This window comes from Pelodiscus sinensis, chromosome 11 (genome assembly GCF_049634645.1).
Source record: "Pelodiscus sinensis isolate JC-2024 chromosome 11, ASM4963464v1, whole genome shotgun sequence".
Taxonomy (NCBI): Eukaryota; Metazoa; Chordata; order Testudines; family Trionychidae; genus Pelodiscus; species Pelodiscus sinensis.
In genome coordinates, this window is record NC_134721.1 from 27,224,180 (window position 1) to 27,251,954 (window position 27,775).

Here is a 27,775-nt window from a genome sequence, read left to right on the forward strand (position 1 = left end):
GGAGAGAGGCTGGAACGAGGACCCTGCCACAACACCTAAATATAACTATCCCAATTTCTAGAACACTTGCAACTTACTGTGACTTCAGTGGAAGTTGGGCTGCCAAATCCTATTTTGGAATTACAAGAATTTTATTAATGGGTATGATAGTCAGGTATAAAAGTATTATAAGTGGTGTTTTGGAGACATGGGGGAACTGAATGAAAACTTGTATCCACATCTGATCTGCAAAAATGCTCCACAGATATATAAAGCAGATAGAGCCCTGGAAATCTGTGGATATCTGGCCAATTTGATGGGGGCCTGAGCTTAAAAAAACAAAAGAAATAAAAGAGCAGTATTTTATATTATTTCTGACTTTTCTCTTCTGTTATTTCTTGAAATCAGCTAGCTCAGTTAGTAGGTCTTTTGCAGCCATACAGCATTCCCCTCTCTTCAACCTGTTACTCATACTAACCCAGCATGCAACAGTACAGTCCTGAATTCTGTATGTTGTGTAATGTATTAGACATGAAATTGTTACAGATTATTATCTAATGGTCCAACTCCATGAAATTATGCATAGGTGACTTTCTGCCTCCTTCAGTCACTTCCAAACAATACCTAAAGGCCAAAAAGGAATTTGAAGAACAGATAGCCAAAAACTAAAAAAAAAAAAAAAAAAGCAATTTTTTAAAGTATATCAGAAGCAGGAAGCCTGCTAAACAATCAGTGGGGCCCCTGGACAATCGAGATGTTAAAAGAGCACTCAAAGATAAGATCATTGTGGAGGAACTAAATGAATTCTTTGCCTTGGTCTTCATGGCTGAAGATGTTAGGGAGATTCCCAAACCTGAGCCATTATTTGTAGGGGACAAATCCAAGGAATTGTCCCAGACTGAGGTGTCATTAGACTGAGGTAGGGTGACCATAATATCCTGTGGCAAATATGGGACACCTGATAAACTGCTCTGATTTAAGTGAGTTCAACAGCAATCAATCAGAGCTATCCAGTACAAATGTTCAAAATAGCATTAAGTTGATTGAGCCCCCATTAAAAGAGACTCTGCATTATTATCTGTCTATATATTTTAGAAGTGTGGATCTGTCTGTCTGCGACTCCATTTGTCCAAAAACTTCTCCTAAATGGTAAGAGCTAGGACCACCGACTTTGGTATGTGGCTTCCTCTTCTCCTAACTTAAAGCAAGATCAGGGGTTTGGTTGTGCCAGGAAAAGGGGATTCACCTGGACTTCTGTTGTTTTCCATAACATGTAGGGGGCTGACAGAAGAAGAGCTATACTGCAGAGTGACCACTGGAGGCAACTGCAGCAGCAAGACAAGAGACCAGATGGGGCCAGAGCTCAGCATTTTGCTGGTCATTGCAACAGGTAAGTTCCCCGCCTACTTCAAATCCCTCCCCCCAGCCCTCAGCTGCAGTGCCAGAAGGGGGGAGCCCTGCTGGCTACCAGCCCCACTGCTATGCCCCCCCTGGAACCCACCCTGGGGTTAGACAGTGCAACCCCCCAAGAGTAGAGGCCAGAGGGTGGGCACACAGTCTTAGGTCTGCCCTGAAAGGGATTGCCAGGGGGTGGGATTCTGGCCTGCTTGGGGAGATGGAGACCCCTTCCACCAAGAGCCATCAGCTGGGGGGACTGGGCAGGCTGACCGTCCGGGGGGGCAGACAGGCCCCCTCCAGGAATCACTGGCTGGGGGAGCTAGGCAGTGCAGCCACAGCCTCCTGGGATGAGCCACCGTGTCTCCTCCCACCTTCACCACAGTCCCAGGAAAGCCACAGCTGGAGCAGTAACACCCTCGCCACCACGGGCAGCTCTGGTAAACCGTGCCCTCTCCTGAATCCTGTGCCCTGAGCCTTTCACTCTGATTCCTGCACACCCCTGCCTTGAGCTTCCTCAACTCCCACCCAATGCCGACTCTGAGCCCCTCTCCTGCCTTAGATTTATACACTTTCATGAGAAAGGAAACCAATTGAACGACAGTCAGCTGGTATTTGAAGCAGTCATGAAGAACGTGAGCACCACTCCCAAAGCCAAATATCTCTTCTCCAGGTTGACAAGAAGTAATTGGCTGAATTTGCAATAAGAGTGATATATGTTAAATATTAGCCCTGGTCTACACTAGGAAGTTATTTCAAAATAACCCCCCCTTATTTTGAAATAATAAGTGGAGCGACCACACTACCAGGCCTGTTATTTTGAAATAAGCTGATTATTTCAAAACCTGTATTCCTGCTTTCCTAGTGTAGACATCCCCTTAGGTAAAAGTTCTAACAACAAGGATGATTAACTACTGGAATAAGATACCAAGGGAGCTTGTGGGATCCCCCTCATTGGAGGTTTTTAAGAACCTGTTAGGGATGGTTGAGGTAAATGCATATTTGTGGGAAGATGGATTAGATGACCTGTTGAGGTCCCTTCCAGCTGTACATTTCTGTGATTTTGATTCTATACCACAAGAACCTTTTCATTCCCTAAATCCCTCAAATACACATATCAGCCTTTCTCCCACTCTTTTCTTTGTATTTTGCTGAATTTTTTTAGACTCTATGCACTTTGAGGTATATTTAAACCTTTGTAAATTATGTAGTTGATTTTTAGATCATACATAAATAAAATAATCAAATGATACATTTGTGCTGCTGAAAAACGAAGGGGCTTGCAATGCACAAAATCTCAAGAAGACAGGTATTCTTGCAGGTTAAATCTGTGTATTTTGTGTATTGGTAGGGATGGCCATGTCTCTACTCCTGTTGAAGCTCCAAGCCCTGGCAGGCTTAGCCTAGAGGGTTAAAGCTGGGAAAACCCCTCCTAACTGGGCAGAAACCAGAGACAATATTGGGAGGGGGACATGTGGAATCATATTCCTTTTCCCCCAGATTTTTGTCTGGGTTTGCTGGCCCCACTCTGACACATGGTGCTATTGGGCCCCCTCCCTGCATGGCAGCTGCTGGAGCAGACAAGATGGGAGTTGTGGCTTGAGAGAAGAGGCAGTGGCAAACATCTGGGAGCTGCAGGGAGTGCTGCTGTTTTTGCTGCTGCCTCTTCACAGGGAGCTAATGTAGTGGCCCCTCCCTGCAGCTCCCATCTGTTTGCTACTGCCCCTCCATATGGAACTAACACCTAGGAGCTGTGGGGATGGGTCGCAGAGGATTAGAGGGACATGCCTGGGGTGTCTGACTCAAGCTATTGGGGGAGAATGAACCTTTAAATTGTGCTCCCAACTCTAAGCAGGCACCAGTTGTCTTTGGCAGAAGCCTTTAGTCCGCCCCACCCACCCCCCCACTCCACCCCAGGACAGAAGCCCTGAGCCATCCTTCCCGCACAGTAAGTGGAAAATGCGGGGGAAGCAAAATGGGAGACTCAGGTTGCACATTAGAGCTGCATACAGCTTGGGAGCCACAGTGTGGCCACCACTGCTGTAGGCCAATCTCATATAAGTTTCTAGGACAAACTAAAATATTGTGTGAAGTCTATGGAATTAGACCCCTTATACCAGTTCTGCCTTTGTCCCTAAATCTGTGTTGGTTTGCTTAACTTACTCCAACCAAATCCCCATAGATAGTATATGGACAAGAATGTTTTGAGTATATAAACTTAAATTAATTGTGTCAGAGGAAAATAAAATAAAAGGACTGTTAAAAGATTAAGAAAAATGAAACATTCTTGCATTGCTAATTATACTTTTAAAAAGCCCCTTTCTTTTTGTTGTCAATAACATGCCTAAATATGTCAGTGGCCTTATCCTATATATTAAATGGAAACAAAACCATAAGATAAGAGTAAATCTATGTTACAGTAAACTTCCGATAATCCGGCACCTTTGGGACCCAGGGGGTGCCGGATTATCAGATATGCCGGACTATCAGAAGGGGGGGCTGTGAGGAGTCTGGGGTGGGGTGGGAGGATGCTACCCCAGGCCCCCTCATAGCCCTCCCTTCTGATAGTCCAGCTCTGCCCCAGGAGTCCCTGATTCAGCCGCTGCTGGTCAGTTTCAGCAGCGGCTGAATCGGGGGCGCCTGCAGCAGAGCAGCTGGGGTGCTGCAGGGTTGGTCCAGTGGCGCCTACCCTTGGCGCCACGAGACCAACCTGTCAGCACCCCAGCTGCTCTTGCGGACGCCTGGGGCAGAGCAGCTGTGGTGCTGACAGGTTGGTCCCGCAGCGCTGCTCCTCGGCGCTACTGGACCAACCCAGCAGCACCCCAGCTGCTCTGCTCCAGGTGTCCCCAAGTCAGCCGCTGCTGATACTGATCAGCAGCTGACTCCAGAAAGCCAGAGGCAGAGCTGCTCTGTCTCGGGCTTCCTGGAGTCAGCTGCTGATCAGTATCAGCAGCGGCTGAATCGGAACGCCTGGGACAGAGCAGCTGGGGCGCTGCTGGGTTGGTCTGGTAGCGCCAAACCTCGGCGCTGCGGGGACCAACCCAGCAGCACTCCAGTTGCTCTGTCCCAGGTGTACCCAAGTCAGCTGCTGCTGAAACTGACCAGCAGCTGATTCCAGGAAGCTGGGGCAGAGCAGCTCTGTCTCGGGCTTCCTGGAGTCAGCTGCTGGTCAATTTCAGCAGCGGCTGAATCCGGGACAGCTGGGGTGCTGCTGGGTTGGTCCCGCAGCCCCGAGGGGCAGCGCTACTGGACCTACCCGGCAGCACTCCAGCTGTTCTGCCCCCTGCTTCCCGGATTCAGCGCTGGTCAGTTTTAGCAGCAGCTGAATCGGGGAAGCTGGGGGCAGAGCAGCTCCAATGGTCCGGCTGCCTGGAGCACTTCCGGGTTCCTGATGGTGCCGGACCATCAGGAGTGCCGGACCGTCAGATGCCGGACCATCGGAGTTTTACTGTATTTATTTTTTAAAGTAAGTGATTGTGGTTTCGCAAATCATTTCAAAATTGTCCAAGTCCTGGGTCATTCTTGTTATGACTTGTTGCATTACAGTTTTATTTTGATCATGTTGAACCATGTAGTCCTTTAGGGCATGTCTATACTACTCACGTTATTTCAAAATAATGACGCAAGCATCCACACAGCAAGCGTATTATTTCGAAATAACGGGCTTGCTATAGCGAAATAATAACCCCTCATTCTATGAGGAATAACGCCTATTTCGAAAGAGTTATTTCGAGAGTTATTATTTTGAAATAACTTATTTCAAAATAACCTTGTAGTATAGACATAGCCTTAGGGATCCTGTTGGGTTCATTCATGCCATTGCTTTTGGGGCTGTATTAACAATAATAAAACTATCAAAAATCATTGTCCACTCTACAGGAAAGCCTCAAAATTAGTCTAAGCAAGTTCCCCTAATGTGGACTCACTACCTCGATTTGGAGCCCCAGGAAGCACTGAAGAGTAATTACTTTGAATGGCCCTGGTTAGGAGCTATTTCAAAACAACAATTTTGAAGTAAGTGTTATTCCTCATGAAATAAGGGTTTATTATTTTGAAATAAGCCCGTTATTTTGAAATAATTTTGAAATAATGGGCTTGCTGTGTGGATGCAGCAAATTCAGAAAGGGGCAACAAAAATTATAAGGGGTTTGGAACGGGTCCCATATAAAGAGAGATAAAAAAGACTGGGACTTTTCAGTTTAGAAAAGATGAAACTAAGGGGGATATGATAGAGGTCTATAAAATCAAGACTGATGTGGAAAAAGTGAATAAGGAAAAGTTATTTACTTGTTCCCATAACATAAGAACTAGGGGTCACCAAATGAAATTAATAGGTAGCAGGTTTAAAACAAACAAAAGGAAGTTTTTCTTCACACAGTGCACATTCAACCTGTGGAACTCCTTTCCAGAGGAGGTTGTGAAGACCAAGGCTACATCTATACTGCTTCCTTCTTGCGCAAAAGCCTATGCAAAAGAAGTGTAGATTAGCATATTGCCATGTTTCATTTGCATAATTAATTTGGGGCGATTTTTGCACAAGAGGCTTTTGCGCAAAAAGGAACTGTGTAGAGGGCTCCTTTTTGCACAAAAACCCCCTCTTCCGCAAGAGCTGTTCTTCCTAATTTTTTCAGGAAGAACAGCTCTTGCACAAGTGGCCCCTAATTAATTATGCAAATAAATTGCAGCAATTTGCTAATCTGCACTTCATTTGCATAGGTTTTTGCGCAAAAAGGAAACAGTATAGATGTAGCCTATGACTTTAACAGGGGTCAAGAAAGAACTAGATAAATTCATGGAGGTTAGGTCTATCGAGGCTGATGGGTAGGAATGGTGTCCCTAGCCTCTGTCAGAGGCTGGGAATGGGTGACGGGAGAGGGATTGCTTGAAGATTTCATGTTTTTATTCACTCCCTCTGAAGCACCAGGCATTGGCCACTGTCAGAAGACAGGATACCATGTTAGATGGATCTCTGGTCTGGCCGTTCTTATGTTCTTATGACGCTCACCTTGTTATTTTAAAATAATGTGAGTTATTTCAAAATAATGCTGTAGTGCAGACTAAGAAATGTAAATTCCACTCTAAGTGACTAAGAAATGTAAATTCCACTTTATTTTCAATAAAACTTAGGCGCCTATTATCATGTCACTTAGATGCTTTTGAAAATTTTATCCAGAGTGCATTTCTGAATTTTAGGTGAGCTGTTTTAGGAACAATTTCCAGAGTGTCATTAGGGTTGTGTGTTTCTTCTGCCCAAAAGGTTTGTTAGGTGACATGACAAGAATACATCAAAATATAACATTTTTGTAATTTATTATAAACATTTTGTTGTTGTTTAAAAGAAATTTAGTTTTGGTCAAAGTTTGCAGCACAAAAAGATAAAATAAACAAATACAAGTAATTTCTATTTTTCTACTTTTAAATTTACTGAATAGCACTTACCTTCAGTTTATCTTTTTTGAAATGTTATGATTTATTCTTTCATTGCAAAATTCTCAGTGTTTTGCAGGCTATAGCCCCAATATGTAAATGTGAGTAAACATTACTTATGACTTCACTGGGACTGCTCCCATGAGTGAAGTTACATATATGCTTACCTGTTTGCAGGAGTGGGGACAAAATACATCTCCTGACATTGAAATATACTCACCTCTAGACAAAGTGTAGCAGATTCATGAATAATAGATGGGGAGAAGAGAGGGAAAGATGGTTAGCTACCAGAGCAAACCCCTATTCTTTAGAAATACCATATGATCTTTAACATTCTCGCAGAAGGGACAGGACACGGACAGGGTATGTCTACACTGTGGAGGAAGATCGAAGCTGCCGCAGTCTAACTTCCAGGGTTCGAATTAGCAGTAAAGTTAAGACAGCTAATTTGAACTGAGAGGGGCACTCCTATCAATGCTAGTAACCCTTATTTCATGAGGAGTAAGGTTATGTCTAGACTGCAGAGTTCTGGTGTCCTGGAAAAATTCTGTCGTGTCCAAGGAACGTGTCTGGTCTTCCGAAAATTTTTTTGGAAGAACAGATGCTTTTTTTTTGGCATCCCTGTAAACCTCGTTTTACAAGGAAGAAGGGATGTTCCAAAAAAGTTTTTTTTCCTGACATTTGACCCACTGTAGATGGGCTAAATGCTGAAAAAGCCTCTTCCAAAAAAAGAAGCAGAAAAAGCTACACAAATTGTGGTTGGCAATTTGTGTATCTTTTTCCGGAAGAACTGTGTAGTCTAGACACAGCCTCAGGGAAGTCAAAGAAAGAGTGTTCTTCCTTCGACTTCCTGCAGTATAGACGTCAAAAGCCAAGTTAAGCTACTTTGACTTCAGCTACACAATTAACATAGGTTGCCAAATAGTTTCAACAAAAATACTGGACACACTTTACATTACATCACAATCTACATTACATCTTATTTAGAAAATACTGGACATTTATATTTTCTTCATTTGTTTCCCAAACAGAAAGCTCAAATACTGGACTGTCAGTTCAAAACCAGACACCTGGCAACCCTAAATGTAGCTGAAGTTGCATATCTTATTTAGACTTTGTTCCATAGTGTAGACATACCCTTAAAGGCCCATGGGAAAGATGCCCACACAGACAACTGCATGCAAGTCCTGCTAACTTTTCCTTCTGGGGCCAATGTATTCTTGAGTAATCTCATCTTTCTTAGGTACAAAGACTTTGAAGAAGCATCTCCTTTCATTGCCAAAAAAGTACATGACCTAACAGGGGCCAGGGGAGACGGGACAACGATTGCCTTCTGCGCCAGACAGTTATTATGTTTCTGTTCTCAGGGAACAGCCCCCTGCCACTAGCAGTGATGGGGGGCGGGGGGAGGGAGCCAGCAGCTGCACATCCTCTCGCGCATGCACGCCGCGAACCTCCTCCTCCTGCTGCTGCTGCTGCTTCTCAGACTCCAGTCTCCGTGCGCTGTTGCCGCAGACCATGGCACCTTGGCTCCAGCTTAGCTCTTTCTTCTTCGCTCTGATCGCCTGCTTCAAGGCTCACCAGCTGGCTGGGGCTGCTGGAGGACAGAGCAGCAGGCGGGGGCCCGCGGCCGACGCGTGTGGTTGGAGGGTGAGTGGACTTGAAACTTTGTTTCTCGGTTCTTCGCACTGTCGGGGAGACTCGTGCCCCGAGTTGGGTTTTGCAAACTTGCAGGATTTGGCGAAATGGGCCTGGGGAGATGCCAGAGTTTCCCAGTTATGCCTGGCGAACACTGTCCCGTGGGCAGCGGACTCTTTGCAGCCCAGCCCATCTGAGCAATGCAGGTGTGGTGTCCACCTATCTGCTCGACTTGCTGCTACCCCCAAATAGGAAGAGCTGGGCAGCGTGCTTGGGGAAAACGCCTTTTTCTGCAACTCCTCTTGTTACTGCTCCAGGGCTCTGCAACTGGTAATTTGCGGCCAGGAGGAAAGGTGGCATTTCCAGGGAACAGACAGTCATTGGTTTCTCGCCCTGGGGGAAAGGGGGATTCTTTAACCAGCGAGTGTGAAGAAGTCACTCAACAGCTCCTTTATCCGCAGCTCTCGCCTTCCTTAACTCGACCTGCCCTGCCAACAGGATAAAAGGCGATCATTTGGGCTTTGTTATTTTAATGATTCGAGGCCGGCTTTGGGGGGGATGTCTTAGCTTCAGGCCTGATGATTAGACAGAGGATGTAGGAAGAGTTGGTGGGGGGTGTGAAGGACTGGAAGGTGAAACATTCCAGTTTTGGTCTGTACCTTTTGTTCCTGCTCCCAGGGCCTGAGCTTCAGACTTTTCTTGCCTCGTTTTCCTGTTTGTTTTTCAAAAAAACACCTTTTAGTGTTTTCTCTCCATAAAGGCTGGTTGGTGATAATTCTAGTTAAACTGTGGATCCCAAGAGGCATAGGAAGGACAAGACTGACTTTCATTACCCTTTTTGTTTGTTGTTTGATTCTCACTAATGATTGCCTTAGTTTTCAGATCTTTTGAAAAAATTACTGCTAGGCACAAGTCAGGGATCTGGAGGGAATAGTGTAATTCATTGAACTTAGAAAATAGTCTGGAAACTATGTGAGAGAGAGAAAAATATTTTAAACTACATTAAAGTTTAAACATTGAACCCTTCAAGCTCTACTCACGTATTTTAACTCCATTTACTAGAAAAAATATATTTTACCACAATACTTACGTGTCACAAGATGTAAACAGTGTACACCACGTATTTCAAACTATAAAGATACGAATTTCTCTCGGGTTCTGCAGCTGCTATTAAATATACTCTCATGACTTGTTAGGAGTTATGCTTCGTTAATTATGATTATCTTGACATCTAGAGGGATCTGAAATATATATAGAATTAATATTTTCTTATGGATGATTTGTGTATATAAAACTGACTATATCTGGGTCTGTTTAATGTGAAGTTCTTAAAAGGTTCTCCTCTAATAAATCTGCTAAAAATACAACCTTCCAAGTTACTGTGAAGAAAATCTTTATTTTTGTATCACATACAACAAATTTTATGTTTTAATTTTCTAAATAAACATTCCAATCACTTAGTCTGTGTTACAAGTATATTTTTTATTTCCAGTGAACAAATTTGCCTGACTGGTTTTATTAGATACTCAATCTGATTCTGTTGTATAATTCTTAATTGGAAAACTATTGATTTCAGTGGGAGTTTTTCCAGAGGAATGACTGCAGGAAGGGCCCTATTGTCTTGGTTGTGTGTATTTATCTTGGATTGCATGTACGTTTTGAATAGACTTGACATACTATTAAATGACTGATGGCCCCTGTAACACATTGTCTGCTCTGGGGCAGGGCTGCCTTTGAAGTGCTACCCTGTAGGAAGTAAAGAGACTATTTGCTCTATTAAAATTCCTTGGTATTTCCTCTGTTTAACCACAGGCCACTTCCCCTCTGCCACTCTAAACACTGCAGGGACACTGACTGATTGAAAAGACATAAGCCCTGAAGTAATTGTACCTATTCAAATAGATATTCTTATTGTAGCTTATTTATCAGTGGTTTCTAATCTATAGGTTAAGGGCAGGAACAAATCTAAAAACTTTATATAGAGAGATGAATAGTAAACATGTCTAGTGTGTTTTGAGTAAAACAATGTTGGTTAAGCTAACTTTCTCTATTGCATGTTAAAAATATTGTTTAACTGTTACTACTTGAGTAGTTAAACAAGAGATATAGTATGACTGTTATCTATGTGCGTGTGTCTTATTTTTTTAGTACTGGTATTGAGTGGATCTGTCTCACATTTCTCACAACTGAACTAGAGGAAAAAACCTAGGTCTTATTCCTTCCCCCCTAGATTTGAGCACTTTTGTTTATTCCCGCTCCCCCATTCATGCTACCTCGTGTGTGAAATTTTCAAGCCATATGCTGCTTAGGCTTGCTTAATTTATTAGAACAAAAAATATGAAAATGCTATAATCTTTTTGTTTTTAATCTAAAGTAAATATTTAAAATCTGTCTTTTTTTACTGTTTTATTGCGATTAAAACTTCATTTTGGAAAGAAATAACATAGATGTATGTTGGTAGAACTTATATTTGCAAATGTTTGCTTTTTCAATCAGATTCTCAGCTTATTCTTAAAGATAATTCAAATTTGCAAAACTAAAGGTTATGGATCCAAGTCCAAACAACTTTAGTTGCAAAATATGTGAATTCTTGCCATTTGTCCTTTTGTAGTAGTTTGGTCTAGTCCTGCAAGACCATCATGACTCTGAACAATCAAAACAGTTAAGCATATGTTTAACTTTATCACGAGTAGTCTCACTGAGTAAAATCCTCCTGGCTCCACTAATGTCAATGGTAGAAATTCCTGTGATTTTAATGGCCAGAGTTTCAATCACTGATTTCAAGTTAGAATTTTATGGCTTCTGTATATTTGAAAGTTGTATTGGTTTGTAGAAGGTTTAAAGCATAATAGCTATTCTGGAAATGGGTATTTCAGTTAGTGTCCTCATATAAGTATGTAAAGAATGAAGGACTTTGCTCTAAAATTTAGTTGTACATATTTGAGGCCCAGTCTGGCAAAGTTTTAAGCACATGGACTTATTCACTTAAGTAATTTTAAAAAACAGCAAGGCATCCTGTGGCACCTTAGAAACTAACAGATTTATTAGGGCATAAGACCCACTTAATCAGATGAATTGGATCCAATTGGAATGGAGTTTCACTCCAGTTCATCTGATGAAGTGGATTTTACCCTTGAAAGCTTATACCCTAGTAAATGTGTTAGGCTGTAAGCCTTGGGTCTACAGTAGGACTTTATTTCAAAATAAACCTCCCCAAGACTGAATTTATAAGCGGAGCATCCACACTACCAAGCCCATTTTTTGAAATAACAGGCTGCGGAATTTGAAATCTGTACTGCTTTTCATCAGGAGTAATGCTAATTCCGAAATAGTTATTTCAAAATAACAGTAGTGTGGATGCTCTGGTGCCACCATTTCGAAATAATTAGTCCCCAGAGTAAGTCTTACTAATTACTCCCTAGTGTTTTTTGGAGCTCTAAGTTCGAGGTAGAGCGTCCACATTAATGGAGGTTGTCTCGGACTAATTTTGATGCTTCCCCGTATTGTGGACACACTAGTTTGAATTTGTTAAATTGGGAGTTAAGCTGAATCTAGTAATTTCAAAATACTTTTCTAGTGTAGACATAGCCTAAGGTGCTGCAGGACTTCTTGTTTTTGCAGATCATACTAACATGGCTACCCCTCTGAAACTTTTCAGAGATTATAAAATAGCATTCAGCATAGTTTAAAGAAAAAAAGGGAGCTATTACTAGCTACTAGAGCAGTGGTCTCCAACCTTTTTAAGCACGAGATCACTTTTTGAGTTTAAGTGCAATCCAAGATCTACCTCAAACCCAATTACCCTTGCTGGGCCTCCTTTGTGGTCCTTCTCCGAGGCCCCACCCCTGCTCACTCCATCCTCCCTCCTTCCCCCATCCTCCCTCACTTTCACTAAGCTGTGGCTGAGGGTTGGGGTGCATGCTCTGATTTTGGAGTAAGGGATCTGGCGTGTGAGAGGGGCCCTGAGCTGAGCTTGGGGCAAGCAGTTGAGATGCCAGAGGGTGTTCTAGATGCAGACTCTGGAGGGCATTTTGATATAGGAGTACTCAGGGCTAGGGCAGGGGTTTGGGGTGCAGTAGGGGGTTCATGACTGGGGTAAGGTTTCAGGATATGGGCTCCAGCCGGACAATGATTACCTCAGGTGGCTCCTGGGTGGTGGTGGAATGGGGCTAAGGCAGGCTCACCCTTACCTTGACCCTGCTCCATTCCCAAAAGCAGCCAGCAAACTCTATCCCAAGTCCTGTTGTGTCTCCTCTCTGGTCTGTGGAGATAGGATACAGAGTGGGAGAGGCAGCACCTTGATGTGAGCACCCGTCCTCACCCTTCATTGCCCGGCACAGAATGCAGGAGGTTCCTGAGGAGACAACTCCCAAGGCAAAGGGCAGGAGATGCACAGCAGTGGGGGGAAGAGTAGCTGAAGTGCCCACCCTAGATAGCCTTTCAGAGGCTCAAAGATCTACTAGTAGATCCCGATCTACTGGTTGGTGACTGCTGAACTAGAGATTTGCACACTTTGCCACTTGTGTGGGTCAAGCATGTTACACATACTAGGGCTTCTTGCATTCCTTCATTTTCCACAGACGCTCCCTGTGGCTGTGTCTACACTGGCGCGATCTTGCGCAAAAGCAGCCGCTCTTGCGCAAAAACTTGCTGGCTGTCTACATTGGCCATGTATTCTTGCGCAAGTAAACTGACGTTCTACTGTATAAAATCAGGGCTTCTTGCGCAAGAACTATGATGCTCCCGCTCAGGAATAAGCCCTCTTGTGCAACTGTTCTTGCACAAGAGGCCAGTGTAGACAGGTGACATGAATTCCTTGTACAAGAAAGCCCTATGGTTAAAATGGCCATCAGAGTTTTCTTGTGCAAGAGAGCATCTACACTGGCATGGATGCTCTTGCGCAAAAGCACATCTCTTGCGCAAAAGCACATGCCAGTGTAGATGCTCTCTTCTGGAAGAGTTTTTGCACAGGAACTCTTCCACAAAAGAGTTCTTGTACAAGAAGCTCGCAGTGTAGACGTAGCCATGGTGTGTGTATCCACTTCTATTTGATTTCTTGCAGTCTTCATCATTCCCTCCCTAATATCATGGGTTCCTCTGGGCTCTGCTTCTCTTCATCTTCCCATTCTAAGATTCCTTGTTCCCTTCCCCTGCCAAATTCTTTCTTTCTTTAAAACTGTATTAGGAGGAAAGGCAGAGCAGAGATGAGATGCTGTTATGCTGGACAGTATTAATGGCTACCATCAACCAGTTCATTCATTTGTAAGCAATTACAGAAGTGGTTAAAAGTGCTAACTCTGCTAACTACAGATGCCAGGGGCTCTTTATGTCTCCTCCTTTCAATTTTCCAATTTTCACCAGTATCAAAAGGATTCTGCACATGGATGCCTAGAACATTCCCTGGAATTTTGGAACTGGTTGGCTGTGGTGTTAAAGTTATTGTGACATTCAAACATTTAGGCTGTGTCTATACTGCACCCCTTTTCCGGAAAAGGGATGCAGATTAGACCAGTCGGAATTGCAAATTTGCATTTACATGGCTGCCGCTTTTTTCCGGCTTGGGGATAAGCCGGAGAAAAACGCCAGTCTAGACGCGATTCTCCGGAAAATACGCCCTTTTCCGGAGGATTCCTACTTGAAAGTAGGAATAAGAAATCCTCCGGAAAAGGGCTTATCCCCAAGCCGGAAAAAAGCGGCAGCCATGTAAATGCAAATGCCGCGGGGGATATTTAAATCCCCCGCGGATTTGCAATTCCGACTGGTCTAATCTGCATCCCTTTTCCGGAAAAGGGGTGCAGAGTAGACACAGCCGTAGAGAGGCCTCACAAGCTCAACCAATTATCTGGGCCAAACAACTGGATTAACTACTGTAAGAGCTAGGGTTTCTTATCTCAGCTGGTGTAGTACAAAATGTGACTATTTTTTCTCTGTTTAAAAATAACAATGTTTAGGGTTTGCGGTACACTTAAAAGTTACATTAGCATAGCTGTGATAATCAGGTATGTGAAAAAGCACTCCGTCCCTGACATAGGCAGGTTGACAAAACCCCCATTAGAGATGCAGCTATACTGACAGAAGAGCACTTCTGTCAGCAAAATTAACAATTTTTGGGAAAGTGGTGTTTTTATTAGGGATGCAAAAGTGTAAATGTTACATGGTTAACCAATGAGCCTGGGCTCATTGGTTAACTTTCATGGTTACACGCAGGTGTCCCCCACCATCTCCTGGCGCAAGAGGTTGTGGGGGCAGGCATGAGCCAGTGTGCACAGAGAGCTGGCTTTTAAACCAGCTCTCTGTGTATCCTGGATCCCGCAGAGCAGCAGCATGGGTGGGGGGGGGAGGTGGCTCCCTGGGAGCCACTTCAACCCCTGTGTGTAAACATATAACCTCTGAAATTTTCAGTGGTTGCATGTTTACCTAAATAAATGGATGTTAAAATTTAGATTAATCAACTAATCAAATAGTCAATGCAATTTGCATCAACTATTCGATTAGTCACCTCCACCTTTGGAATGTAGCAAGAGCCCTGCCAGCTCTTGCTATATTTCAAAAGCAGAAGGTGGGTGCAGGGGACATATCGGGGACTAAAGCTGTCTCCTGCTAGCCCTGTGCCCCCTGCTTTTGAAATATACAAGAGCCCTTCCTCCTTCACCCTCCCCCCAGAGATGGTGCTGCGGAAGCCATCTTTTAAGCTGGCTCCTGCTCCCCCCCTTGCTTCCTTTCACTGATAGTGGCAGCAAGGGGGGGGGGAGCGACTAGTTGAGTTGACTCTCTCATAAGCATATGCTTATCAGATAGTCGGCTAGTTGCTTACATCCCTAATTTTAACACCGCTTCTATATCTATATGAGTTTGCAGCTCGACCCAACATAACTGTTCTGGTTTAGGCTCTATATTGTAGACATAGTCTAGATCACTTAACTAATTTTCCATAAAAACATAGTAACTTCAGCCTGCTTACTGCCTTAAGTTTGTTTAAAAACTAACCACACAGTTTAAGTATATACACTTCCCAAAAAGTAAGATTAATCTCTTCATTACAGTTTTTTTATGTTGGGTCAGAGCCTTTTCTTCTATAAAGAGCAATTAGTTTAAATAGTGTAATATATTTTCAAAGTTGCCTTTCAAATCCACAAAACACACAGAGAAGAAAAGTGATGGAAGCATATTCTAGTTTACTTATAATAAACTTGTTCTGAACATTGATGACAACAAAATGCATCTTTAATCTTTTACACATATTTTATTGTGTAATTTTGAGCCTTGACTGTTCAGCTCATTCATAAGGCTTGTGACTTAATAAGCATTTTTGTAGTTAAAGTCCCCTTCTTTCCTCTCCACCCCAGGAAATGTTATGGACTGGATTTTTTCCTCTTTGTAATGCATGCCATGATTTAGAGTTCAACAAACAAAAATTGCCTTTTAACAACTTGAAATATAATAACGAATTTATCAATCCAGCTAATTTCAAAATGTAGATAATTTATTTAATGGGCAAAATAAACACTTAATTCATCGAATACATTTAAATATTTTGTTGCCCACTGGTGGGGAAAAAAATTAAGCCATCATTAGATGACTCGCTTTTCTTTGGTTAATTATTTGGTAATTGTTAGTGTAATGTGGATGTTACTTCATTAAAGCGGCAACATTTAAATGGGTGTTTAATAAGGGACAGCTGTCTTTTCCAACAGATCAGTCCAAACAGGATGAAACAGAGCTTTGATGTGAATTTGCCCATTTAATTCTGCTCCAAGGCTGAAGTTTTCTAATTAATTTGGTATTTTATTAGGGTAGTATAAAAATGACAGGAGTACAAAGTTTTATTGGGGCACAATAAGACTAAATTTGGTCTTCCATCTTTAAATGTGAAAATAATTTCTCTTTACTTGTGATTGTAAATGATTAAGTGTAATGCTTCCAATAATGTTAAACAGTGACACAAGAATAAAACTGCAAAAGTTTTATTTTTCTGAAACATTAATGGTTTACCTTGAAGTTTTATGCTGTATTTAACCTTTGTTTATCTGTGCAACATAAAATTGAACATTATATGTAAAAACTGATATATAAAGCATTTTGAAAAATACATATTATTTATATCTCAGGTTATATATCTCCATTAATTTGGTGACACTTTCTTGTTCTTCTCTTCCTATAAAACTATATTAATTTTGACGAATAATTTTGTGAAAGAAGGGCAAGCTATTCTAATTAAACTATCTTTTATTACTTTCATATGGATATTCAGATACATCTATTTTGAAACTCTATTTTGAGATTGGAATTTAAATATAAACTATTAAACTGGAAAAAAGATTTTATCCTGTCAGAGATGGTTTTTGAAATTCATTCAGCTATTTACCATTCCAAGCTTTTTTGACAAATATAGCCACCATTGTTGACACTTGTGCCTATGCTTCTGAGAGTTTCCATAAGAGATTAAAATCAGAGATAATGATTACTTTTTAGCATATAGCAGTTTACCACAGTAATAAATGGTTTCCTGCTCTTGCTCTGATGTGCAATATTTATTTATTTACCACAAATAAATGGTTGTGAACCCCTTTGTCACTGTAGTGACTATCCTATATCCTGTTAGCTGAGCCATATTTTAAAAACACCTTCTATATGCTTCCTTTTCCAACATATTAGGCCTTATGTTACTTTAGCAATATGGTGTGCATTCAATGGCATACTAAAAACATCTCTTCTTGGGTTTCACAATAAATGTCATCAGACTGTACAATGAGTGACCCCAGATTTCCCCAGTGATGTGCAAAGTGCAGTATTGACCCATGTAATCTAAGGAATTAGGCAATTTCTTAAAGTCAATTTCACCATACACACCAAAACTTATATCTATTGATAATTGAAATTTACAGATCAATAAGAAAAATACTACTGGAGAACTCATTAGACTTTGATTTAGGGATAGGTTTTTTTTTTTTGGCTATTTTGACGTGATATTGGCTATTTGTGTTTCAATTGTTATATAGCTTTAAATTTTGAATTTCAGTATCTTCATTAAATAATTGTTTGATCTGTTCCATAATTTCCCAGACAAGTAAGCATTTGGAAAAAAGTTCAATAGATAAAAATAGAAAAAAATATTAAAAATAAGCCAGTATTATCAATTGAAATTGTAAAATAATCTATTTAATGTTAGAGATGTTAGCAAACATTTATTTTTGTAAACATGTAACCACTGAATTTTTTCAGCGGTTACACAGTTACAGTAGGGATGTTAAACTTTGATTAATCAGGCTCTTACCACATTTAAACGGCTGTGCTGTAGTGGGGGAATCCGACTACATTTAAAACTTGAACTACATTTAAAAGGCAGAAGTGCAGCGGGGAAACCAGCACGAGTGGGGACGGAAGTAGTCCCCACTCACGTTGGGTTCCCTGTTGCGTCCCTGCCTTTTAAATGTAGTAAGAGTCTGGTGGCTCTTTACTACATTTAAAAGGCAGAGGCGCAGCAGCCTCCGCTCATGCCAGCTTCCCTGCTGTGCTGCTTCTCCTCCCCCATGCACTGCAGAGAGGGTGCTGGTGGGAACTGGCTTTTAAGCGGGCTCCCCCCCCCCCCCCAGCACCACCTCCTGCTCCCTTCCCTTTTTCTGCCTCTGAATAGAGGCAGAAAGGGAGGAAAAATGCGAGTGGTTGGCTCAACTACCCAATAAGCTTATCAGGTAGTCAATTATTTGACTACTCTTTTACATCCCTAATTTTCATGCGGGGGGCAGGTGTGCGCTGGCTCCTGCCTTCTCCCTCCTTCCTTCCTCGCTGCTGCCTCTGTATCAGAAGCTAGAATGAAAGCTGGCTTCCTGCATGTACCATCTCCAACATGCCCCTGCACCTGCGCTGCTGCCTCTCTTTCAGAGGCAGCAGTGTTGGGGGCAGGCGGCTGCATGGGAACTGGTGCTTGTGGGAAGCTGGCTTTTAAGCCAGCTCCCCATGAGCACCAGCTCCCTCCTGCACTGTTGCCTCTGTGGGAGGCAGCGAGGGGTGCTCAGGTGGCTCCGTGGGAGCTGGCATGCATGGAGAGGTAGCTTAAAAGTTGGCCTCCCATAGGTACCGGCTCCCACCACTCAGCCCCTTTGCTACTTCTGAGGCAGCAAGGGGGAGTGGGGTTAGCCATTAAGATTAACAGATGAGCCCAGGTTTATTAGTTAATCGTGTAAACAATTACATGGTACAATCTTTAACATTAACAAGTAGTCCTGTGGCACCTTAGAGGCTAACAAAAATAAATAGGATCATGAGCTTTCGTGGGTAAAACCAGCTTCATCAGATGAGTTGTTTAATGTTTAATGTTAATGTTGTTTGTTTCTGCAGTTGAATACGGCTCTAGTAAGTATATATAACATTACAAAACATACTTCCAAAGGTTAATTCTTGAAAGTATTCCGTATACTTGTATAAATGTGGACAGCAGATATTGAGTAATGTAGAAAGTCAAGTGCATGTTTTTTAACATTACCTATAACAAGTTTCCATGTAACAGATGTTTCTCAGTAAATCTGACTGATCCTTAAACTCTGTAGGAACCATTTCTAATAACTAGTTTTCAAATTACAGGTATTGCTTTGTAAAACTCATAGAAATAAATGGTCTGACAAACACGCTGATAGCAGAAGTTGATTGTACCACTGTAACTACTTATTATTTAACAGACGATGTTTCAAAAGTACTGCAAAACCCACATGCTTGTTTGTCTTGAAAATTGTTCTGCCTCTTGGGAACCAGGTTAAGATTAGTGGTCAAATTTTGTGGTTGTTTGAGCAATTGGTTACCAAGATACAGCTCACTCCTGCCCCCTCCCGCCCTTAAAATGGAATCCAAATGTTATATTTAACTTTATTTTGCACTTTGTGGCTCTGATTCTCCCTAAATTGATATCCACTCAAGCTTAATCTTGGCTCGTGCCTGGCACCCATGCCTACACTGAGGAAGCAATATCTAAAAAATTATTTAAAGTAAAAATTGTGGTCTACTGTATGGCTTGAAACCAGGCTTGCTGATGGGGGAGGAGGGATGGACTGTCCTAGGGACAGGCAATACAGAAGTGCCCATAGCTCCTGGCCACTGCTGCTGCTATGTCAGTGGTGGTATCCGGAGCCCCAGATCTTTCAAATCGCTGCTGGAGCGCTGCACCGTGCATTCTGGGCAGCAGTGAGGGCTGGGGAAATGCAGCTCTCTTTGGGTGGCATGGAGGGCTGTCTGCTCCAACCCTGCAAGCCTGACAGCCCTGCTGCTTAAATCAAGTTGACATGTCAGAGGAAGTAATTTGCCCATGTGCATCAGGACTAAAGTTTTGTTGCAAACCAGAATGATTACAGAGACTCTGATATCGGATTAATTGAGACTAAAGATGACATACTATGGCTGTGGAACCTGAGCGCCCTTATGTACTGTGAATTAGTTCAAGTCCTGCATTGGGAAGTTTTCTGAGGCTGTTCAGTGCACAATATTTGCATTGTGCAGGATTTTCTTCTATTGGAAGTTTTGCCTAAAATCATTATGCATATTTAGATTACTTAGATTTTACTTTTTAATTGTCAAGAAAAAAATTAATTAACTAGAGGGAAGATTAAAAACTCAAGCAATAGCATTAGGATAAAGTAATCAGGCCACATGCTCCTGACACATTTTCTATATAATGCATCTGAGTGAGATATGTGTATCAAAGGAAGTATCTGTGACTCTTATCAGTGTCAAGATAATCAAAGTGATCGTTGAGCATCAGGAAATAACCTATAGTCAAGAGCTCTGTTCTAAAAAACTTGTGTGAGGTCAACATTGACTAGTGCACTATTGTTCTAAATCAAATCAGTAACCTATGTTTTTCATTAAAATAAATTTAAACTTTCTACAATAATTAAAATCAAGCAAATCCACAAATTGTAATATGTATGTTAATTTATAGTCTAACCTGAAAGTCAGAAGTTTTTGTAGAACCTTTTTCATCCTCTTAAAATGAAAATCTGGTGCAGTTTTAACTGTGGTGGCATTGCTGCTCCACTGTAACGCTATTGTGCCACATTAGAAACAGAGCTAGATATAGTGGTGCAAGTTGGGATCATTTGCTCATTCTTAGATATAGGGTACGTCTAGACTACATGCCTCTGGCGACAGAGGCATGTAGAGTAGGCTACCGGACATAGTAAAATGAAGCGGCGATTTAAATAATCGCCGCTTCATTTAAATTTACATGGCTGCCACGCTGAGCCGACAAACAGCTGATCAGCTGTTTGTCGGCTCAGCGCGATAGTCTGGACGCTCGGGTGTCGACATCAAAGGTATTTGTCGACCACCCAGGTAAACCTCATCCCAGGAGGCATACCTGGGTGGTCGACAAATACCTTTGATGTCGGCAGGGGAGCGTCCAGACTATCGCGCTGAGCCGACAAACAGCTGATCAGCTGTTTGTCGGCTCAGCGCGGCAGCCATGTAAATTTAAATGAAGCGGCGATTATTTAAATCGCCGCTTCATTTTACTATGTCCGGTAGCCTAATCTACATGCCTTTGTCGCCAGAGGCATGTAGTCTAGACGTACCCATAGTCTCCAAATAAGGAGCTGATTTTAATAATGGAAGTGCTCTAAAATACGCCTCCAAAAAGAAATTGTCTTGAAAATAGGCATGCCATAAGAGAGGCTGGGATAAATTTTTCACTGCAAATTTGAATAAGGGATTCTTAGTATATAGCCCCTCCTATACTATGAGCTTTTTTTTTACATTTTCAAAGTGCTCAAATATCTGTGTGAATAGTTAGATTATCATGAATATTACATACTACTGCAGGAAAAAGGGCAAGCTTCTGCATACAAATTTGAAATCATTTGGTCAAACAATTCTTGAGATTCAACCCTAGTAAATAGATTATTCGAATATTCAGGTTGCTCTAAAACCTATATGCATGATGAGATTATCCTGCAAACTGAAATTTCACAACCGGGTGCAGTACACTTGAGGTGAATAGCAAATCATCATTGGGATGAGCAGACCACTTCAAACCTTAGCAGTCCTCCTAGACTTCACAGCATTATGTAGGACACTTCCCCCTACATTAGGCCTGAATGGAGTCTGGGTCTTCCTATCATGCCCCTTTGCTGCTTTGTGCTGGTAGATGTGCTCCTCACAGGCCATTGGTTTACCACTGTACTTCCTTCCCATTGCCCCTCCACTCTCTGGGGACATGCAGAGTCCAGGAGGCGGACAGAGATGGTAACAGAGTGCCAGTAATGTGTTCTGAAGAAACTTCCTTATGCTCTTACATAGGTACTTCACAGTCATGTCCTCCCCATTACCATCACTTATTGAAAAAATAAGGGTCATTGACTGCCCAAAAACTTTATTAATACAGCGTAAAGGTTGGCTGGCAGTGCCACATATTCTTCCATAATGTTAAGGGCACTTATACTTGAAGCCCCCAAAAACTGAAAATAATGTTTTACACTACATACCAGCCCCTCTCTGTAACTTTAACTCTGCCCTCTTTGAATGATGCTCTAGCCTGCTCTGACAGACAACATAGCACTCTCTCTTTCCACATGATATGAGTAGGCCCCTACCAAATTCACTGTCTATTTTGTTCCATTTCATGGATATAGAATATGTAAAATTGTAAATTTCATTATTTTAGCCATTTAAATCTGAAATTTCACGATACTGTAATTATTGGGACTCTGGCCCCAAAATGAAGGTCACAGAGTTATTGTAGGAGGGGTTGGTTGGCTAATGGCCAGGAAGTAAGGATGACATACATAGTATGGTATTGCCAGTCTTAACTTCTCCATTGCTGCCAGTAGATCTGGGCCTTCCGTCAGTAGCTGCCACATTCTGGCCATCCCATTCTGATGGCAGCAGTGTGGAAGTAAGGGTGGCATGGTGTGGTATTGTCACCCTTATTTCTGTGCTGATTCTGGCAGGCTCTGGCTTCAAAGCTGGCCACCTGGCCAGAAGCCGCTGATCTCTGGCCACCCAGATCTGAAGGCGCAACAGAAGTAAGGATGGCAATACCATAACACTTGACTTTTGTCCTCTGCATTCCCCTTACAACATCACCTGCATCTCGTACCTATAGTGCACTGCTGTGTTTACAGCCAAACTGTTATAAATACCTCAACAAGAATTAATTGTGCTCCTGTCTTAGCACAACTCACATAATTCAGCACAGGAATGAGGGATCCCAGATCCATTGAGTACCGATGCATCTATCTTCATATCATAGTGTTAGCTGCAGCTACTTGTTGCAATTAATCCTAGCACCAATCATCATAGCTGTTCCTAACACAGTGAGGGACAGTTGGAGGGCATGCAAATAAAGGAGAAAATACAGTTTTGTGGGTCACACCATATCACATAAAATGGAACATATCTTCATATCTGTTAATTATAGGGCAGCCCTGGTGAAAAGATACTACAGATTGAGCCTTTCTAGTCCAGAACACTCTGGTCCAAAAACATCCGTTGTCCAGAATTATTTGTTAGCTGGATGCCCACTTTTCATGGGTGTGGCCAAATTTCCCATGGTCCCATAAGGTTTGTTTACAGCCTCCAGTCCGGGCTCTCAGTGTTCTGTGCTGTTGTTTAGCTTTAACTTACCCCTAAATGTCTTCTAAGTGTTGGTAATGCTACTAAACAATATTGACTACCTGTGGTCCAGAAAATTCTCTCATTTGGAACCAGTCTGGTCCCAAAGGTGCTAGACTAGAGAGGTTCAACCTGTATTCTTAGTAGATCATACTATTTACAGCAGGCAGCGTTAAGATTGTGGGGAGAACTGTTGTGGGTAGCAACTGGATTCAAGATGTTTAAGAGCAGGTGCACTCTGTATTCTGGGAGGATACCTGGCACAGCTAGTTAGCTTTAGTCTGGTGTTAATAAAGTTTTTGGGAAATGAATATTTTAAAAGGGCTTCCAAATGCACGGTACTCAGCACCAGATCTTTCAAGGGTCTGAGTTCATTCAGTTTGCATGGACTTCAATGGGTGTCAGCATCTCACAGGATCAAACTCCTAAGATTCTAGTCTAGCATATAGTTTTAAATACTTTGCTAGAAACAAGTTCGTTGGGAAGAAGGATTACACTGCATTTTACTGAGCATACAGCTTTTTTATGACATTTTTTAAAAACAGTTTCCAAAAATTGTCTATTTCAAAGTTTCTAATTTATTTAATTTATTTGTGTCTGATTTTTCCCATGTGATGTACAATTATGCTTCATATTTTACTTTTACTGGAGTTTTAAATGGTATTGTGAACTAGTCAGTTTTGATCATTCTTAGTGAGCAGACTTGGATTTTCATTTCTGACCCCCCACCCACTCCAGTGGGAGGAACTAAATATTTCTGATCTTACTTCTGGCCATATTCAAATCCAACCAAGCAATCAGTGACTTCCCTGACTTTTTTTGTACAAGGCTGTGGGAAAATTCCTGGTTGGCTGGCTATGAATTAATGAAAATCCTTAGAATGCTTCACTAATGATAGCTCCTGTGGCTTTAAAAAAATGCTATTCCCTTTTCTAATTTGAAGGAGGTCATGGGGGTTTACAGAAACTAAGAAAAGAAAGCGTAACATCTGGTTGTGCTCTGCCGATGACTGCTTTTGTGTAAAGAAAAGTTATGGAGTCTCCTCAGCATCAAACACATTCAAGGTGATCCTTCATAAGAATTCCTTGCAAGAATACATTCCACTCAAACTGTGTTTTCTAATTGCTTTTACTCTGTGTTTTGAAAAGCTGTTTTTTCCAGGACACTTTTGTAATCCGGTATTTGTAATATTCGTACTTAAATATATACCTTGACTTTATTTTCTTCTTTATCAAATACTCTTTTGATTAAGTCATGTATGTTCCTTTACTTTTCTTAAAGGCTTTGAGTCCAACATTAAGAAAAGATTTTAGATTAAATCATGACCTTAATTAAATTGATGGGAGTTTTGCTTTTGGAATTTATATAGCTATTTTCAACTATTTGATTATAAAGTAGTTTGAGGTTTTTTTAAATTATATATATATATATATAGAGAGAGAGAGAGAGAGAGAGAGAGAGAGAATATAATTATTATTTTGGACAATTTTATCTTTTTTTTTTATCATGCTGAAGATTGTTACCTTTCACTTAAACATATTTAGTTAGGTTAAAATCCAATCCTGTAAATGTTTTGATCGAAACAGTCAATATTATAAATGATTAGTTTTAGAAACCACTAGCTGTCCATTTACAAGTGGATATTCTGTGCATGGTTTATATGGCTATCAGAAAATATAATAGGAAATGTTACTGTTACTCTACATATGTTTACAATATCTTATCTGTGAAAAATAGATTTGGGTTTTATAAAGTGATTCAAATGAAAAGTCAGGCCCTGTGCTATGAGTTATAAGAGACCTGCTCTGCACCTAAAACTTATACTGACATGAAAAAAATACCCACAAAATTTCCTGCTTAGATGCAGTTATGCCAACAGAAGAAGACTTCTGTTGAGCTAATGTTGTTTGTGGAGGTGATATTCCTGTACCAGTAGAGAGAGTTCCTCCTTCTGTCAATATATGCTGCACCTATACTAGGAGGGAAAGCTACACTGGCAGACTCTCTAGTGTAGACATAGGCCATGACTTAGAGGCAAGGTTTAAGATTTTTTTTTAAGTTATCAAAAACTTGCCTCCCTGAAGTCAATGGTAAAACTCGTTGATTTAACTGAATTTCTCTTTGTGTACCTAAAGTTTGACTTCTGCATCCATATTTAGGTGACCTGCCCCCCCCCCCCCCCCCCCAAAAAAAGGCTTGATTTTCAAAAGTGCCTACCACTTAGCAGCCTATGTGGGAGCACTGGGTTCTTGGCACTTTGAGAAACAGGCCACTTATTTAAGCATCTAAATAAGAACTTAGGGATGATATTTTCAAAAACACTTAAATTAATTCAGAATTTAGGATGAAATTTTCAAAATGTCTAAGAAATTAGGTACCTCACTTCCATTAATTTTCAATAGAACTTAACTCTTATGAAGTTTCTTCTTAAAAATCCCACCAAAAAGAATATAATTGTAGGCACCTATTTTTTTACAGTCCAACCAAAAAAGCTGGAGGAAAATTTCCGTTTGTGCCTTTGAATATCTCACTAGATTAGGAAATGCTCCCTGTAGCAAACTGCCCCATTCTAAACGACTTACAGTATTTAGTGTTTTGATTGTGCTTTTCATCTGAGGCTTTCAAAATGGTGAGCACTTCAGAAACATTAACTAAGATTTATAATAATCTTGTGAAGCACACAAGGATATATAGGAATCTCTTCAGTCTCCATTGAATAGCAACAGCCTCTGTAGGAGAACACAGCAGTTATTTAACGGTACGTAGTTGTGCTGTATATTTTCTGACAGGAAATGAAGAATAGTGTATCCAGTTGTAACTCTAAGGGGAATTTAGGCAGACAGACTGTAATTTCTGAATGAAATTTGGCCAGGGCCCTACTAAAATTACAATGTAGAGCCATAGGCTCTTTAATGACCATGAATAGCCAAGGATCTCTGTTTCACATCTGATCCTAAAGACAAAACCACTGTCATCATGTAACTAATGTGCTGGAATACTGGTACTTTACTGATTTCAATTGAAGGGGTCTTATGAATTGCTAAGATTTTTCTATTTTGATTACAACATCGAATATTTTTTCTGAAGCCTCTCTATGTCGTTACACAGAACATGAGCAGCCTGAGAAAACACAGGCAATCCTTAGCTGTGTAATTTGTGTAGCACTATCAAAGTCAATGGAACTATACACTGATTTATGCCATTTGCGAGTCTGGCCCTTACTCTTGATGTTTTTATCATTATTTAGTTTTCAGTGTCATATTTTTTGTTTAATAATAGAAAAACATATTGTAAGTGAAATAAATGTTGAAGAATATCAGGATTGTAAAAACTTAAAAAAAAGCCCAACAAATATTCTGGTAGCACTTTAAAGATTAACAAAACATGTAGATGGTATCATGAGCTTTCATGGGCAGAGCCCACTTCTTCAGATGACGGGAGTGTTGGATGTCCAGAATCAAAATTAAATAGGGGAGTAGGGGTGTGTGTGCTACCATACTATTTGTTGTTTTTTAAGTTTGTCTTGTACAGACTAACTCTGCTACCCCTCTGAAGGATTGTAAAAGCCATTCCTTTATAGTTAGAGCTCTATTATTACAGTTCTGTCAGTTAGCATATCCCTAGATTAAAGGCCGAGTTGTTAATATTCTGTAATTATCTTTGTGATTTATCTTTCTTTTGACTGAAATTAAATGTTAATCTCTCTCTCTCTCTCTCTCTCTCTCTCTCTCACACACACACACACACACACACACACACACACACACACACACACACACACACGTAAGTTAAAATATCAACAAAACTTGACCATTAACAGGTGACAAGTTATTCTATGCTGTTCCAGAACAGCAATAGAAACAAAACCTCTCTATCTTTTATTCATAAGTTAGGGATAATACAAGTCGGTATAGCTTAAGTTTCCTCCATATAGTTGCATTTGTAAGAGTAATTCACTAATCACGCCATTCACTTTTGGGGTTCTTTTTGAGTAAGGACCACTAGCCGTGAAATGTCATGCAGAGATTTTAAAATGGGACATTCAGCTCACTAAAGAATGAGTTGCAAAGAAAGAATTTTCTTTTTATTAACATTTTTGTCAGTAAATGCAAGAACTGAAGCCACAAAATAAATGAAGCTAAAACCCAGTATAATCCAGCAGTGTTAATAAGTTTGAATAATTATTTTTCAGGTTAGCTGTATTATATTTGGTATGAGCATTTTGGTTGGTGGTTAATGTATTCCACTCACATGCAAAACTTCACTATTGCAAACTTGGTATGGCAGTTTATTAGTTTGCTTTTCTTTTGGCTTGATGAGTTTTGGTTACAACAAAGAAACTCATTGTTTTAATATTTGTTTCATATTTATTCCAAGTAGCCTTCTTGTTGTGAGTTATCGTTTACAGTGGAAGAGGAAGCTTATAGCAAATGTTAGAATCCACTTCTTAAGTTAGTACAATAACAGAAAATTTTCTGTATGGTAGATGAACACTTTAATTGGAGATGGTTTTTGTACCACATTTATCTTCCTGTTCAGTGTTCATGGATTAGCTTTTTAGACGTTCATGTTAGCTCAGACAAAAGGAAGCCTAGTAAAAATTGTAAGAACTATTGCTTTGATTTTACTTGTTATTCTTTACAGTTGAATGTTTAAACTCTTAAATCTTATCCTGCAATTCTGACTTCCCATGTGTTGTTTAACTCAAATGGCTGTTAGGAGAAAACGTAGTGTTAAC

At 41.0% G+C, this 27,775-nt stretch overlaps 1 protein-coding gene across 3 annotated transcripts in view; it reads left to right on the top strand.

Moving 5' to 3' along the window:
• Nucleotides 1–1,283: 1,283 nt before the first annotated feature.
• Nucleotides 1,284–27,775, top strand: part of IL17RD (interleukin 17 receptor D) — an 80,179-nt gene continuing 53,687 nt past the window's right edge. The window contains exons 1-2 of one of the 3 annotated variants that reach the window (XM_075938871.1): nucleotides 1,284–1,369; nucleotides 8,045–8,451. In XM_075938871.1, coding sequence (XP_075794986.1) covers nucleotides 8,320–8,451 — 132 coding nt within the window. In that variant the 5' untranslated portion in view covers nucleotides 1,284–1,369; nucleotides 8,045–8,319. Of the gene's footprint in view, nucleotides 1,370–8,044; nucleotides 8,452–27,775 lie in introns of those variants that run through there. The other 2 variants (XM_075938873.1, XM_075938872.1) reach the window with 2 other exon arrangements.